Source organism: Centropristis striata, chromosome 17 (genome assembly GCF_030273125.1).
Source record: "Centropristis striata isolate RG_2023a ecotype Rhode Island chromosome 17, C.striata_1.0, whole genome shotgun sequence".
Taxonomy (NCBI): domain Eukaryota; kingdom Metazoa; phylum Chordata; class Actinopteri; order Perciformes; family Serranidae; genus Centropristis; species Centropristis striata.
In genome coordinates, this window is record NC_081533.1 from 8902322 (window position 1) to 8919985 (window position 17664).

At 39.1% G+C, this 17664-nt stretch overlaps 1 protein-coding gene across 1 annotated transcript in view; it reads right to left on the reverse strand.

Moving 5' to 3' along the window:
• LOC131990157 (EH domain-binding protein 1-like protein 1) overlaps positions 1–17664 on the reverse strand; it is a 61759-nt gene that overhangs the window by 32427 nt on the left and 11668 nt on the right. Inside the window, exons 2-7 of the mRNA XM_059355557.1 lie at positions 12853–12910; positions 10807–10902; positions 10645–10698; positions 6991–7169; positions 6705–6844; positions 5020–5091 (exon numbers count right to left, since the gene is read on the reverse strand). Of these exons, the coding sequence (XP_059211540.1) occupies positions 5020–5091; positions 6705–6844; positions 6991–7169; positions 10645–10698; positions 10807–10902; positions 12853–12910 (599 nt within the window). The remainder of the gene's footprint in view (positions 1–5019; positions 5092–6704; positions 6845–6990; positions 7170–10644; positions 10699–10806; positions 10903–12852; positions 12911–17664) is intronic.

Genomic DNA, 17664 nt, shown 5'->3' on the forward strand with positions numbered 1-17664 from the left:
TGGAGTTGGGTTAAAGGTGCAGCAGCATTACATGGTGTCTCTATCTGCTTTTTCTTTAGCACTGCAGGCTGTACAGGATCACTGCCAGAGAGACGCAGATGCTTAGGGGAGAGTGCAGGCTGTGCTAGAGGAGCCTGAGATTTAAGAGGCCTCCATTCACTTTGCCAGGAAGCTGAAAAAAGAAGAAAAAAACATGGAAGGATGGAGGGAGGTAAAGGCATAGTAACAGGTGTGTGAATGGAAAGCCTCTGACAGGATCTGTCCCTGTACCTGTCTCAGGGGCAGATGGCAGGCTGGTGGGCCTGGTGAGGGCAGAGCCTGGCTCTCCTATAGAAGTGAGGCGAGCTTTGGGTGGTCTGGGAGCAGGAGGTGGTGGAGGAAGAGAAGGGAAGGAGCTGAGAGGAGCTGAAGATAAGGAGGAGGAGGAGGACACAGAAGAAAAGGATGGAACACCCTGTGCTTGCCAGGCACTGGGACAGGCTAGGAGGGGAACACAGGAAAAAAGAGGATAGTGATAAAAAAGAAAGGCAGAACAAAACTAAAACTCTGGTCTCCCCGCAAAAACTTCAATATAAGGCATTTGCACAGGTAGCAAAGTATGACACATATTTACATTTTCAACTGCCCTCTGGCGCCATGCAGACGTAGTAGTAATGATCGACGGCGATGCGGAGTCACGTAACTTGCGCAACTTGCATAATTTGCGTAACTTGCGTAACTTATTTAACTTACGTAACCTACATGACTCACGTCCCCTTCGTAACTACTTCACTTCTGGCATTTACGTACATTTATTTACTGTTTAAACTGTCTTTAATAACGCCTTACCAGGATGTTTTTTGCCCTAAACCTAGGTCAGTGGTTTTGTAACCTAAATTCACCAAAATGGCAGCCTTTTTTACGACCGCCAACCATACGTGTATGTGTAATGACGTGTGTGCAATTTTCAGAACGCTCCACTGTACCATGAGCCGCTCATTTTGACAAATGATGATATGTGTCATTATGGGTAGTACTGACAAACATTGTGATTTGAAAGAGTGGAACTTTTAAGAGCCACAATTTAAACAAGCTGTAAACAAGTAAAAGAATAGCTGTTGATTTCCCCAGCTGTGAAGACAGGTGTCACAAATTCAGCTGGAACTCATGAACATTAAGTCAGAGCTGGCCAAAGAACAAAAAACAAAGACCAAAGATGCTTTCCCTAATGCTTTCTGAGGATATTTACTAGATAAAAGCTCAATGAGTGGTATTTCTTAAGCAGGAGTTTAAGTCTGTATTTTTTTTTGAGTGTGAATGCAGCAATCGCCCGTAAGACCAACTGAACTGAATGATGAAATACCTGTTTGAGAGGTGTCAGAGAAAGCAGGAGTATGGGGAGATGGATCAGAGGGTACAGAAGAGAGGGAAGAAGTGGAGATGGCTTTAGAAGGGGCGAAGGTAGCGAAAGCCTCCAAGCCCTCAGCTGGAGAGCACTCACTGTGGAAGCTATGGGGCCTTCGTGGAGCTGAAATGGGACCAAAAAGATAGAAGAGTAAAGACAGGAAGTGGAAGAAAAGTGAGAGGAAAGGGGAGAGCGAGAAGACAAACCAAAGACAGAAAGATGGCAGGTGAAACTAGAAATTTGCAGAATGTTTACAGGCAAAGAAACAGAATGGAACAGATATATGTTGAAGGAAATAAGGATAAATAGGACTTTCAGAAACCTCTATTTTAAGCCTTGATATTATACTGAGCTGAAGTACAACATTTTCTGCATTTTTGGCTTTGAGGGAGGGAAACAGGCAGACATGAGAAAGAAAAAAGGATAGTACTCTGCCTACATTCCATACATACACCACACATATGGGGCTTCAAATCACCATCAGTCACACAGTACGCTGACACAAAGTCACTCATGGTACACTAGCCAAAATGTGGCTTTCCCTCGCAAACATCTTTACCTTTTCAAGACAGATTAGAGTATAAATTACCAACAAACAACTTGACTTCACTGGCCTGGGAACATTCCTGTCTGGAGTTGGGTGGAGAAAAGCCAAAAGCTGCAAATTTACTGTGGCAATAGACTTTTGCTGTGAAAAGGAAATTTCAAATGGGTACTGAAGAAGAAAATTATTCTAGGCCTGTGTAAGACTCAAAATAAGGGCATTGTGTGCTATCGACACAGCAGGAGCTGCCTCAGATCAATTAAAAATGTAAAGCATATTACATAACTCCAGATCACATGGCCCTGTTCTATTTATTTTATTCCAAGAACCCAGGTCTATATATTTAACAGTTACACTGATTTCTTTGTAGAACAAATCCAGAACCGTCACAGTCAGGCTGATTTTAAGCCAGGTCAAAGCCTGAAGCACAAAAAGAAAACTGCAGTAACACATGCTCAACTACAGGAGCAGCCTGAAAAAAAGAAAGCCTACAATATCTGCAGTAAACTATATGTTCAATGTAGTTTGCTAACATGTAACATCTAAACTGGGCTTTGCATCATAGGAAAGTAATGTACATAATCACACATGGTAGCAACATGTGAAAAAACAAATTCTAATCATTAAAATAAAGGTGCAATTTATAAGAACTGGCCACATGCTCCAAAAAGTAGGGGACAGTATTTCATCTTATGCAAGTACTCTGATGTTAATGTCAAAAATGTTATTTTCCAAACTTAAATCAAGACCCACACCCAAACTGATATTTTTTGATTAAGAGACTTGCAATTTACGAGTCACTGGGGAGATTTACCTCCATCCCAGCAGAGTCGCAGAAAGCAACAGCCGTGCAGAGAGGAGACACAGGCAGATGCAATTCAGAGTTGAATGTTGGGATAATGCGGTCTGGGAGCTTCACGACTAAGTTAAGTCCGATATTCATGCAGCTGGTCTCCACTATCACCATAACGCATGTAATTGTTGATAATCCACAGTCTCATGTCATCCAGCAGGCATTGTTAAATGGTAAATGACCACCTATGACTCCTCTCTGCCAGCTGTTGTTCTCTGTGCGCTTCACTGAGCGAGTAGCCATCACTGGGAAGGACCTAAACTCTAACACTAATTTTAGTTTTAGCTGTAAACTAAAGTAGCTAACTGCTGTACAGTGTAGCTGTGTCTACATCTTGGTTGGTTTTACAAGACAGAATAGCCCGACTAGCTCTTAAGCAAGCTAATTACAGTAGTTTGTTTAAAACTATCACAGCTGATAATGTTTGTTCATTTTTAGATTTTTTTCAAACAAAAAATCTGGTCAGATCTTATGAAATTCCACCTTTAGTCAAGACCAAAACAAAAGGAAAGTAACGTACAACATCAAGAGAAACAAAGCAAAAAAAATAGCTAATTTATTTTTTGCTATTTTCAATAAATAGACATACTAGTGTTCAAATGATGCCAGTGTGTGAAATGATTTCAAGCACAACAAAATTAATTCATATTGCTATTGTACTTTAAGCATAAGAGCATTTCCACACTCACTTTTTTCTCTCTCATAAAATCTAATCAAACTCAACCATGTGAATGAATCTTAATAATTCCTGCTAAAAGAAAAAAAAAATCAAACTTAAAAAATGTAAAAAAGTTTTAGCCTGTGAAGTGCTGAGGGTATTGATAGTTTCTTAACAGAGACCAAAACAGCCAATGTAAGTTGAAAAATGAAATAAATAATAATAAAGAAATTAATTTCTGTACAATGTCATCAAATATTTAAAATGCATTACGAATTAATAACAAAATAAAATAAAAGCCTAATAAAAAAGGTCTGGCACTGTATCTACAACAGTATTAAGGCAGTTTATAGGCCCACTCATTCAGTTGTTGTTTTTTTGTTATCAAACCAATGTTTTGTTGTTTGTGAAAATGTATGCTGCAAATGCATTTAAACGTAAATGCTGTGTCAAAACCCCTCAAGTGACAAGAGACCAAAGAGGATGAGGACTATCTGTTGACTGATACCTGATCCGGCAGTGGGCTGGAAGATTTTGGGTAGTGCAGGAGGGTGAGCACGTGTAAAGGCTGGCAATGAGTAGGCATAGGGGGAGGGCCGAGCCTGCTGGGTAGCGCTTGGTGGTCGGGTGCGTAAAAAGGATGAAACAGAGGGATCTGAGGGTTCAGGCAGAGGAGGACGAGATGGGACCGAGATGGTGGAGGAAATGCCACAAGACGTTTTCCAATCCATCTCTGAGGTTACTGGGTGAAAGATAAGAGATGGGTAGAATGCATGGACAGGGTAAAGAGAATAGATGGGGAGAGAGAATAAATGGAGGTTTGAAAAAAAAGCACAGAATGAAGATGCAGGAATGAAAGTGGAAATGAGGTTTCACAGCATATTTGAGGAAACATGTAAGTAGGAGAGGAAGTGAAAAGGGGAAGAGGACTGAGATGAAAAGAGTCCATTTTGATGTAAATGTACTACTAGTAATATGTGTTTGTTATTTTCTTGCCATAAAAACTATGACTAGGGCTGGGCGATGTATCGATATAAAATATATATCGATATATTTTTAAATGTGATATGGAATTAGACCATATCACATATATCAATATAGTTCAATTTTTTTCTTTCTTTATATATAAATGCTGCCCTTACTAGGGTTTGTCGCATTTAGTTCTTTTGTAATGTTCGTTTTTCTATTCTCATATAAATATGTTTATTTCAGAAAAAGATTTATTTCATAGGCTATTTTTATTTAAGATATTTTTTTATTGAAATGTGCACTTTATGGAGCTTTGATCTTAAAAAAAAGGTACTCCTGTTGTTCTACTGTATTTATGTTCACTTAAATAAACAGTATAAATACATAAATAATACTACTTGTGACATGTCACATTTGGCTTTGACTTTGACTGAACATTTGCTTTCACCTTGCGGTAAAAATATCAGGATATATATCGTATTTCGATATATAGCCTAAAAATATCGGGATATGACTTTTGGTCTATATCGCCCAGCCCTAACTATGACTATCAGTGTGTGTGTGTGTGTGTGCGTGGTGGGGCTCTGGAAGGCGGGGAACAGAGAGTTTACCTGTGTGGCCTGATTCAATTGCAGGCCTCCAAGCCAGATCATGTACTCTCATGACAGAAGAGGCAGAGGCTGCTATAGAAAGAAAAAAAGTACAGCAGACAGAAAGATTTAGTGAAAAAGGAAGTGAGTTAAAAATATTTAAAAAGAGGAAGCAGCAGTTTGAGGAAACAGTTGAGAGAAATAAAGGTGTGACATCCCTGCCTGACCCTGGCCCTGACAGCAGGACAGGTTGTGAGTGTTTTACAGAACTAATTAGACCTCACCGTGTGACACTTGCAGGACATACATTTCATGGCTTAAAGTAGCGCAGCAACACTTTATTTAGATTTCTTTAGAAGAGCTGGTGTCAGTGTGCTTGTGGCTGTGACTTTGAGATGTTGAAATTAAACCGAGAAAGGAAATGAATAAGACATGTATTACATTAATTAAAATATGGCCATTTAACAAGACAGAATAACTAATATATCTGATTTAAATATGCCCTGGGTTTTGATTACAACAAATAACATATAAAATATATTTTATGCACTAAAATACAAAGAAAAGTGTACATGAAAAGAATATTTAGGCTCCTCAGGGAGCAGCTTGCTAGTTAGAGGCAGCTCTGACCAGTTGTCAGCAGCAGATTATATCAGCTGTGTTCTGAGAATAACTTCATGACGAAACAAAATTAAAGTTAGATGTTGTTGTGTTTGTATACTCAGCCAAAGACCATGTGTGAGAAATAACAGACTGGTCTCCCCTCGAAACGACCCTATAGTTTGTTTGTACAAGCAGCAAAAAAGAACCCATATTTATGTTTTAGACTGTCCTCGATGGGCTGAAATATGTGACACCAGAAACTGAAATTGAATTATTTATATTTGAATTTGAATTGCTTAACTTGAATAATTGCGTTAAAAAACTGAATTCGAATTACATATTTTGAATTTGTATTGTATGATTCAAATTCAGTTCACAAAATTCAATTTCAATTTTCTGCAACGAAGATACACAGAGCGCCTCTTCGGCCAATCAGCACCTACGTTTTTTTTGGTAACATTTGTTGCCACCCTGTTGCCATAGCACCTCTTTGGCCAGTCAGCACTTTCGTTCCGTTCCAGCCTCATCCATGGTGCTGATTGGCTGAAGAGGCGCTATGGCAACCGGGTGGCAACAAATGTTACAAAAAAAACGTAGGTGCTGATTGGCCGAAGAGGCGCTCTGTGTATCTTCGTTGAATTTTGCGAACTGAATTTAAATTGTGAGAACTGAATGTTCAGTTCCAAACTAATAAATTCAATTTCAAATTACAATTCAGATTCAGTTTTTCAATGCAATGATTCAAATTCAGTTTCTGGTGGCCATGCATGTGCCAAAAACACATGCATATGTGGAAAATCATAATGCTATTGTGGAATTACATTATAATTTTCAAGCTTGCATAACCATTTAAATAAAGTCCCCTTTGGGCTTTTATAGAGACCAACAACTGCAACAGAGTGATGGGTTTTTACTTTTACTGTCTGATTACATCAAATTACAAGAGTTGCATTCTCCATTTGAACTTTACATTATCAATAATTAAAGCTTATCAAGTTTATAGTTTTGAATCAGTACCTTCATCACTGGGATCACCTCTGATGCATTGCATGTTTATTTGGTGTAACCCCCTTAGTGATCCTCCAGGGTGTTCCTGGTCTTACCAGTAACAGGAGTAGCTGGTCCAAAGCTGGCCCTCCTCTCCTCGCCGCCTTCATCATCGCTGTCAATAAAGTCGTCCAGGTTTCCAATGTCACTCTGCTTCATACTCAAGAGACTGGCCAAACTCTGCATGTCCTCGTCTCTGTGGAGAGCAGAGACAGAACCCTCCTAAAGCATTACATGTCTCAGGGTATTCACAAATATTAATATTTATCTTGAAAACCATATTCTGTAACCACACAGATCTGAGGATTTCCTGCTTTCAGGAAATGGTATTCAGTGACTTACGTGGCTTTGCCTTCTTTGAGGAATATACAGGACAAGTTCAGTTTCAGCGTGGCTTCCACCACTTTGGCAGATAGAGGTTTGAGCTTCAGTGTGACATCATACTGGGCCCTTGTTGCACTGGCAAACTTCTTCATATTGATGTCTGCTGAAGCCAACACCTTCCTACGGCCTTTTGTCTCCTAATAAATGAAACCAATGGACATGGAAGTCAAGCCTGAACACATGAGGAATTGCTTCTTCCAGGGAATGGATTGTTTTTCAATTAAAACTTTGCCTTGTGATGAAAAAACATCCCATAACTCATTATAATAATCAAAATATACTAAGTCATTGTTTCAGGTGAGTTTCTCATTTCGAGATAGAGATACTAAGTCATTCTTGAGGCAGTCCGTGGCCTACAACAGTGGTTCTCAACCTTTTATCAGTGATATACCCCCAGTGAAATATTTTGGTTGAAAAACAAAGACTTAAAAACAGAGTGCTTTCACAGAAAGCCACATTGACAACATCAAATATGTCATCTTCTGTGGGTTTCCCCTCCAAACTTTTGCAAAACGGTATGTGCTCATAAATGTGGTCAGTATCAACGTACCTCACAAAAGCAACAAGTTGTGCATTTCCACTGACATCTGTGGAGTCATCCAGCTGGAGTGAAAAAGAGTCGCTAAGTTTTCCCACAACTTGCTCGACAATGCCTGTTCCCATTGTATCTACTCTGCGGCAAATAGAGTCGTTTGACGTTTTTGTCCAGCATGGTCTCAGCCAGCTCTACAGCCGCTGGAAGGAGCAGGTCTTCACCAATAGGCTTCTTGGCTTTAGCTATGAGCAAAGACACTGTATAAGAGGCCTCCAGGGCTTTGGCTGATGTTGTGGAGGCCTTCCGCATCGTGTCTTGAGATTATCTGAATTCAGACAGTTTCCTCTTAAAAAAGTTGGGTGGCTTACCAACGTGACATCCATGTTTGGTCTTAAGATGACACAGCAGATGTGCTGGCTTCATGGTACTGTTAGCTCATTTCTCCCCACAGAAAACACAGTGCCTTGGGTGGGTTGCAACTTGTGGACGTAAATGCAATTAAAACATAATCTTCAAGATACAGCCGGAATTTTGCCGGCTCTGGTTTGGCCTTCTTTGCCACTTGTCCCTCTTTGTTTTCAAAAGAATTGCTGCTACGCTTCAACCACGACTCCCTCTTTGAGTTTTCAAGTGATTGACAGGTGATGCCAGGTGGCATATGACAGGTTGGGTCGAACCATCCTGGTATGGGGGACACTCTGGGTTTTTAGGAGAATGAAACTGAATAGCCTACTGAATATAAAATTCATTTTATGAACTTTTCGTTCAACTCCCAGGACTGACAGATCAAGGACTGAGGTGGCCTCAGAAATGTGTTGCCCACTGCTCTAAAGCATGGTGTGTTCACTGGATTGTAAAAGGATGGGTTAAAAGCAGAGGAAAAATTCACTGCTCGCTGTTCCAGTGTGTGTGTGTGTGCAAAACTAAATCTTAATCTTTTAAGTCAGGTCATAATTTTGAAATACTAAGTTATTATTTGGAAATAATAATAATAATTTTTTAAATACTTAGTTTTTCAAAAATAATGATGAGTGAATAATAATGAGTATTTCAAAAGATTGACAAAGTTATTAAATTTGAAATACTGAGTTATTAATTTGACTTTGAGTTTGTGTTTCCTTGTGTGTGTTTTCTCCCCCTGTGCTCTGTCTGTCTGTCTGTGTGGGCGTGGCCTGACACACCTGCTGCTGATTACTCCACTCTGCTCAACTCAGGGCTTGAAGTATTCTCCGGAGTGGGGCGTTTGTGAAAAAAAAAGTCCTACATCTAAAAAAAATAAACAAGAAAGGATTTTTTTTTTGTCTAACCCCTGCAGCCATCACACCTGCCACCTGTCTACTCATCAGCCTGCAGCACTAACCCGCTCCTTCAGCTGTTCATTGCCACATTGTTGTAATACCAGTGTGGTAGAAATCAGCCACTTCCTCAAGTCCTTCTTGAAACTCGTCGATATTCAGTCAGTGTTTTTGTCTCATGCTGACAAACATTCTCCTTTTGCTTCAGGGCCAGTTCTCTCCTGTTCTCTTTGCTTCACTTTCTCCACGATTGCTTACACGCCGTCTTGTCTGCCTCATTGCCACTAATGCTCCCATCAGAAGACTTTGAACAGATTTGGGAAAGACTCCTGGAAAACTATCGTGTCACACCTGCTCACATCTAAAGACAAGTGTTTAGAGTTTTTAGTCTCACACTGAGAATTTAGACAGACTGTCAATCTTGCAGGGTTGCTATTTACAAGACTACAACTAGATTCTTTTAGCAGTTTTTCCCATCATGCATTTTTTTTCCCATCATGCTCTTAGTAAAAACTTTCAAAATGGAGGAGAAGCAGCTTTTGGCTCCAGCTGCTCTAGTGTGTGTGTCTAGTGTGTGGTTTGTGTTGGGAAAACAACAAAAAGAAGAGAAGATGCCACAAAATGCCCCTCACAAAGCTGAAAAAAGGGTTTCTGTTTTTATCACATGAAAAGTTGACTATTTTACAGTAAAAATAGATATAATGAAGAATAAAGGAAAAGAACATTTAGAAATGAATTCATGACATACATTTATGTCCTATTTAATTATAATGTTTAATTGAATAATTATATTTATCAGCTCTATCAACTTTCATTTAGTTAATCATACATTAATCATCCATTATTTATGTATACATTTATTTATACGTTTTAACTGAGTCTCCTTACTGTTCTCTTTACTAAGAAACAGCACCCCAAAAATCTAAATATATGACATCACTATATTTTTATTGAGGACTGAGCTTACTAGCATTATTGTGATGTTCCTTTTTCCAGTGGAAGTGGTTTTACTGGCCGGTCTGGAACCGGGGACCTTTCCCCCGCTCATCTATTGGTTGGTGATTGTGTTACGTCACTGAGACTTGAGATAATATCAAACATGTTTGATATGATCCAAACCCAAGACAAGGAAAAGACTGATATGAAACAGAGCAGATTACTACCTTAAACTTAACCATGGAGATGAGGGGAGCGCTGTGACTCCAGTAAAACTCCTAGATTTACTAAAGACTTGGTCTTGGACAGACCCCGTCAACTGCTGATTCATCCTTTTGTAAATAAAACCCTCAAAACTTCCTGTGTCTGCCTACCTGGGTTAAAAAAATAGTCCATAACAAAGTCATTATTTTTGAGATGCTATGCCATTATCTTAAGAAGGTTATTATTGTTATTATGGGATTAAAAAAAGGGGAACAATCAAGGTATAGTGCAATGGCTCTTATTGCACTATACCTTGATTGTTCCCCTTTTTTCCGCTTTGGATAAAAGCGTCTGCTAAATGACTAAATGTAAATGTAATAATTACTCATTATTTTGAAATACAAAGTAATTGAGAAATACCTAATGTTGCAACATCAACCCACTATTTTGAGAATTTTTTCTTTATCTTGCAATACCAAGTAATTAAAAAGTACTAACTCAAGTATTCATACCAACTGAATTCAACTAAATACTGTATATTGAGGTATTAACAAATGTTTTTTTAGAATGTTTCTATTTATAATGAGTTACAGGATCTTTTTTCATCACAAAAATCAAACTTTTTCTCTTGTGCACACTCACATTTTCAATGACAAAAGTCCACTCCTTGTCTTCAAACTCCTCTGCAGTCGGTTCCTGTTGACAGACAAATAAATTGAGTGATGCATTTCCCATTTGTAATCCAAATAATAATAATATAATAATACTAATCAGCTGTTTCTATGTAGAGACCTAACTTCCTACCTTGAAGAGTGTGACAGTGATGTCTAAACTCTCTGGAACCTGCCAGAGCACCAGGCCTCTGTAGGGGTTTTTGATCCCTGGCTGCCAGCTGTGGAGCTGTCAGAGAAGAAAACACAAACAAGGAATTCAATCTCACAAGTTGTCTAAGTTTCCTGTGGAGAGTACTATAGTCTCAGCAGAGCACACTTTAACTAAGGTGGCTTTCACATCTTCACATTTCAAGTCTGGGGGACTCAGTGAGAATCAGTGGTGAAGATTCAACATTGTTGCATTTTTCATGTGGACTGGTTTACTTCCACACTGTGCTTTATCAAGCACACCAAGCATTATAAACAAGGTCCTTTGTCTATTGGACAGAATATGTGAGGGAAAGACCTGACAAGTCACACACTTTAATGTTTTGTTGAGTTTTTTTCACTTTCTTGCGGCATTGATCTGCTGTGTGAATCCATTAGCCACCGTTCTGTCTGAGAATATTTTGACAGGGGTCTTTATGTCGACATTAGACCATATCTGTCCACGAGACATTTATCAAACCTGCTACTACCATGCCTGATGTTGATTCTCAGATTTCCACCCAAATTTAACCCAGAATGCATTGTGTTTTGGTATCTTTCCTTTGTTTTGGATTGTGTTCTACGGAGGAGGATTGGGGCCAGGTTTGTTTAGTCTTAATGAAGAAAATAAAGTTGAAATAAAATGTCAAGTTTTAAGTCGATGTGACAAGAATAATGTCAACTTTTTGAGTTTGGTAAAGTTGCAAAAATATTGACAGAAGAACAACTAATCTGTCAGTAAGTCATCAGAAGAACAATAATACCCGGATAATACCGGCGGGTCTCACTCGCCAAATCGCCCCTAATTTGAATATGAGCCGTCCTTTTGTCCGGACGTTTTTTGTCCCTGTCGAAGAGCAGGGCGTTTTTTCTCCCCTGAAAAAAGCCTGGTTGCTGATTGGATAGAACGACTTTTCAGACCCCCTTAGCGACTATTTTTCAAAAAAGCGACAAATCCAGCGACTTTTTCTGGTGTTATTGGAGACTTTTGGAGACTCGTTCTTACTCTTCTTAACGAGCCGCGGGGTCGGCGGCTCAATAAGAGTAAGAACGAGTCGATGCTACACAGCTAACAGTTAGCTCTGTAGCAGTACAGTGTGTATGTGCTGCTGCTGCAGGAGGTGTTCACTTAGCGATCTCTGTCTGTTTACAACAAGCACCAGACACTCTGTGCACAGTTAGCGATGCCGGTTTATTCAGGATCACTATGTTTATGATCAGCGGAGACGCTGTGCATAATTAGCCATGCTGCTTTGTTTATGATCAGCTGCTGACGTTGTGCACAGTTAGCGACGGTGGCCACAGTTGCGTCTCCTGCGTATAATCCGTTGCGACGATCGAAAACCATACGTCACCTCCAGAGTCTCTAAATCCCTCTGGGGGCCTTTTTGTAATGGAGACACGCAGAGTGAGCGGACATTTGAGAGGGCGTGGCCTGAGACTTTCCCGGTGGCCACTTTTCCCCCTAAAGGAAACACGGCTATAGTTTTCTATCTGAACAGTTAGTTAGACTGTAGCTACAACCTGATTTTCATCAATGTCATTAAATGAGCAATAAGCACAATATTTAAGGGTCTGGTATAAAGCATAAATGAGCTGTTCTTGGTAGTAGCTACTACAACTATTGTTTTGGAAAATTGAAAAAAGACGTATTGATGAAATTCAGGTTGTAATTTGCAGTCTACTTAACCAAACTCAAAAACTCGACTTTTTTTCTCAACAGTGTGTTTCCGGCTTTTTTTTCGAAGTGCACAATGAATTCTTTTTTTTCCTACCTGGCCCTAATACTGTTCTCACCAGCAGTTAAATGAACTCTGGAGCACAGACCAAACAGCTCAGCTATGAATGCCCCCTTAGGCTAAAATAAGGTTTATCCTCTTAGAACCACCAAAATCCAGAATGTATATCTGTTATAGTATGCCTGGGAGGAAAAATGACTGTTTTGAATGCCTCTAAATGAATCTAATGTGATTCCTCTCATCTTTATTACCTTTGTGCTGTGACGTCTGTTCCTCCTGATCCACACCACTCTCAGTTTGTCTGGTTGCCTGCAATCACAGCAAAGCACAAATAAAATCTCAGTGTTTCCACTGTTTCTTCCATGTATACCAGCATGAATGTAACAGACACTGTCTTCCACTATTTACACACACCAAAGAAGATATGCTAACATGTTCCAGAAAAGATGTTGGTGCTCATTCCCCTTGTACACTTGTTCAATGTTCTTTACACACTAAAAACTCAATAGTTCTTTAGTGAGAAGGAATGTTGAGATTTCTGACATTTATGAATAATTATTTGCAGTATACACACTGTGTGAATCCACAATGAGATTTTAAAAATATTGGGTTTTAGGTAGCGAATAGTGAGTAATTACAGTAGGGCTGGGCGATATATCTATATAAAAGATATATCAATGTATTTTAAAATGTGATATGGAATTAGACCATATTGCATATATTGATATAGTTCATTTTTTTTATTTCTTTGTATATAAATGCTGCCCTTACTAGGGTTTGTCATATTTAGTTATTTTGTAATGTTCGTTATTATTTTCTCACATAAATATATTTATTGCAGAAAAAGATCGGCCTATTTTATTTCACAGGCTTTTTTATTTAAGATATTTTTTATTTAAATATGCACTTTATGGAGCATTGATAAGTACTCCTGTTGTTATGCAGCATTTATGTTCACTTAAATAAACGGTTTCAATAAAACTTCTTGTGACATGTCATATTTGGCTTTGACTTTGACAGAACATTTGTTCTCACTTTGTGATAAAAAATATCAGGATGTATATCGTATATCGATATTCAGCCTAAATATATCGGGATATGACTTTTGGTCCATATCGCCCAGCCCTAAATTACAGCCATACTCTGTCTAGCTGTATGCATAGAAGCATAGCTTTGAGCTAGATGCTAATGTCAGCACACTAACATGCTCACAATCACACTGTTAACAAACTGGACAAAAACAATACATCCTTTGGGAAACTCTGACGGTTGTTGACATATTTCACTGAAATCATCATCTAATTTGATGTAATGTGATGATGTGGCCAAAGGAAGAGCACAGGCCTGCACACAAGCCCATCTGTATGCTTCCTACACATTGAGGTGAAGAGCATAGACAGGACAAAATGGAAATCTTGTGACTGTGTGACACAACTCAGTGATAGAGAGGAGGAAGTCTCCTGAGGATAAACAGCTCTGTGAGAAGAGAGGGGAAGACACTGTTAACTATGCAAACATACTTTATGAACAGTGTAAGACATCACATATTACTTTTGGGGATGAAAACTAAACGCAACAGTAAAGCAGATGAATCAGCACTGTTGACTGCTGAGGTTGGGAAGGGTTTTACAAGACCAATGTGAAGTCTGGTTGGTGTGATAACGTACTGAATATAGCAATGTAACACACCACAATGACAGGTTCTCCTTTTCAAAATAAAGTGCATCTGTTGGCTCGAACCGAAAGTGAAACTTTATTCAAATAAATACAGTGCAGGAACACAAGTGTCACATTTTGGTCATGTTTTCCATCAGCTGTTTAAAGTTTGACTGGAATAATTACGTCATCTTGTTGTGTTGTTGGTTTAATGGCACCAACTGGAGAATTAACACGACCAATTGTTTATCTCTAAGAACCAGTTCTTAATGTTCACATCTTATTGTTGGATGGAAATGCTTCTTTTTTTTTTTTGGCTGATATTCTGGAAAGTCAGTGAAAAAGTGGGCTACCTACATCTGGATGAGAAATGTACTTGTGTCAAATGTGGCACCATCACATCAGCCTTCAGACGTGATCAGATGACACATCATGCTTACCAAAAATAACAGCTTACAGCTAAACTCACTTCCTGTTTCAACAATAACCTATCAATGTGGTGTAGTTACAGAAGCTTTCACAGCCCCAGTCCCTTTGGTTAGTCCGTATCAGAGTGAAAGTGACACTTTTGGTTCATTCTGTATTAAGTCTGGTTTGCTTTCACAGTGCATAAACATAAGCGCACCAAAAAAAAAAAAAAAGATTTGCAGAGGGGTTCTTACAAAGGTGGTTCTAGAAATAAACTTGCAGTTTTAATTCTTATTGATTGGCAAGTTGTCGGTCCAAATTGTAAACATGGAAACAAACATGGACTACAGGTGGAAAATAGCAATCTGCTAGAACCTGGCACAATGCATATGCACTTGTTGTATAAGGTTAATGTCATATTGTGAGCTGTACCTGTTTTGAAATAAATAAAATAACAAACAAAGCTTTATGGAGCTGAACGCATCCCAAGCAAGGTTATAATAGTTTTGGATTTTTTTTAAAAATTGGTTTTAGTTTTCATTTCGTTGTGATTTTTTTGTTTTCAGTTAGTTTTAATTCGTTTTTATTTTTTTGGAAAATGCTTAGTTTTAGTTTAGTTTTTAGGTAGTAGTTTTAGTGTTAGTTTTAGTTTTTTTGTAATGGGGTATTTGTTGAGTGCAAGATTCAATAAGATCACAATAAATGTTGCCTTTTTTTCCTTTTTCTTATCCCTCTCAGCCCCAATAAGTTTATTAAGTCATAAAACCAGATAGATAAAATAGATTTCATATCAACCAAAAAGGTTTACGTATGAAAAAAGTTGACAAAGACGAAAACGAAGGACATTTTCACTATAATTGTAGTTAGTTTTGTAACCACACGATACAGTTTCAGCTAGTTATCGTTTTAAAAAAAAAACTCTTGTTTTTATTTTTATTTCAGTTAACAAAAATGTTTTTTCAATTCTAGTTTTCGTTAACTATAATAACCTTGAGGCGTCCCCGTGGAACACCTCGGTAGAGCACGTACCATGTTCTCGTGAGCGGGCGGCCGGGGTTCGAATATGACTCGGAGCCCTTTCCTGCATGTCTTCCCCACTATCTTCTCCCTTCGCTCTGTCTCTCACTATCAATAAAGGCTTGAAAAAAAAAATGTAATGACTTTGATCCCAAGTACCTTTGATTATACTGCCCGTAATCCTGCTCTGGTGTTCCTACAGAACGACTGCCCAGATGTCAATTAGACATCAGACTTCGGCAGAAGTCCAAGGCAGTTCTCTATCAGTTATGTTGCATCTGTCGCTCCGTACATCTCCCAAAATTCCAGCCAGGTAGCCCATAATCCTCTGAGTTTTGGTTAATTTCCTGTAATTGGGTCAGGTAACGTTAACAAAACTCTCATCTACAGCTAAACTCTCTTTAGCTGTAGATGGTGTTTTAAATAGTTTAGAGTGAAGGTTGTAAGGTCTTTCGGCCGCTAGCCGCTAACGCCGGTGATCTCGCTACGAGCCGGGGGACAGCGGAGCCACCGAGAGAGCCGCAGCAGCTTGTTTATTGCCCATCAAATCAGTGGATGTGTGTGGCAGAATGACATGAGGGGGAATAAAGCGTGAAAATAAATAATCTTGCAGAAAGCGAGAACTGGAGAAGCAAAGCAGCAAGCAACACTCTCTCACAGACACACACACAACAAACATCCATTTCTGTCGCTCTACATATATGACATATGTAGAGCGACAGAAATGGATGTTATAACTGATCTGATTGGCTAAGAGCTACCTACGGACGCTTTTGATAGACATTCTAAGTGCCCAATAAACGGCTCTGGAGGATCGTAAACCACACCTCCTCTACGGAGAAATGAACGGCTGGTTCCCAGACTAGATCTCATTTGAGATTAGTCTGGTGTTAGCCAGGCTAGATGAATGCAGCATTGGAAGCAATTTGGGGTTCAGTATCTTGCTCAAGGATGAATGTAATGGTCGCAGCGTTCACCAGCAGCCAAACGAACCGTACCAAGGATTTAACCACACTAGAGTTCAATTGAAAAGGACTCATCTTTTGGTTGTAAAAGCGCCCTAATATAATCTTCAAATCTCATTGATTACTTTGTACAACTTAAACATAAGTTCTCAGAATAAAAACAAATGAATGTTAAGAATAAAGTGTAGCATTAACATTGGTGCAAATAATGAACTACTGGCAGCTTCAGTCCAATAAAAGCTGAGTCAGTATTGGCTTTAAAGAGCGCACTGCTCAAACACTGGAGACACTCTCACGCTGCATGACTTACGTGTGGATTGGTGAGAAAGGTTGTGAACCAGAGAGGACTGAGAGTGAAAGAGAGAGAACAGAAATAGACTACGTCTGCCTTGCTGCACTTCACAGAGGCTTAATAGCAATCCCACACCTGCTGCACTATTTATCTCAGACATGTTTCTGTGCTGTTGCAACAGGCTGACCTACAACAGTGTTTTTAACCCCCGGTAGTCTGTAGATTAGAGGGGTAGAAAAGTACAGCTTCTCAAGACAGAATACATGTCATTAACGTGACACAGTAACATCACTGGTTGCTGCAAATAACCCAAGCGTTTGTTTTCCTCAGTTTGGACTACGAGGTGTTGGAGCTTTACCATATGAGGGAATGTTGGATGATGTGAGGGAAGTTGTTGATCATACAACTTCTAAATAGTTTTCCCAGACTGTCTAAACACTCTTACTACAGTGAAGGCAGTTTTTGCTTATCAATTCAGAGAGACGGCCCTTCTCGCTGATCCACATTTTACACATTCTTGTCATAGACAAGAAAACACAGCCTTACTGTCTGTGATGTCACCCATAGGTCGCCAATGAGTTTTTTTTCTTGTTCAACTTTAACCCCTTAGAGTTCTGACAGCCTAGACAACTTTTTACCAAAGGCTGTAGCAGAATCAGTCTTAAAGGGTGATTCTCATGAACATGGTACAGCTCATAGCAAAAATCCAAGAGCACTGAATACAT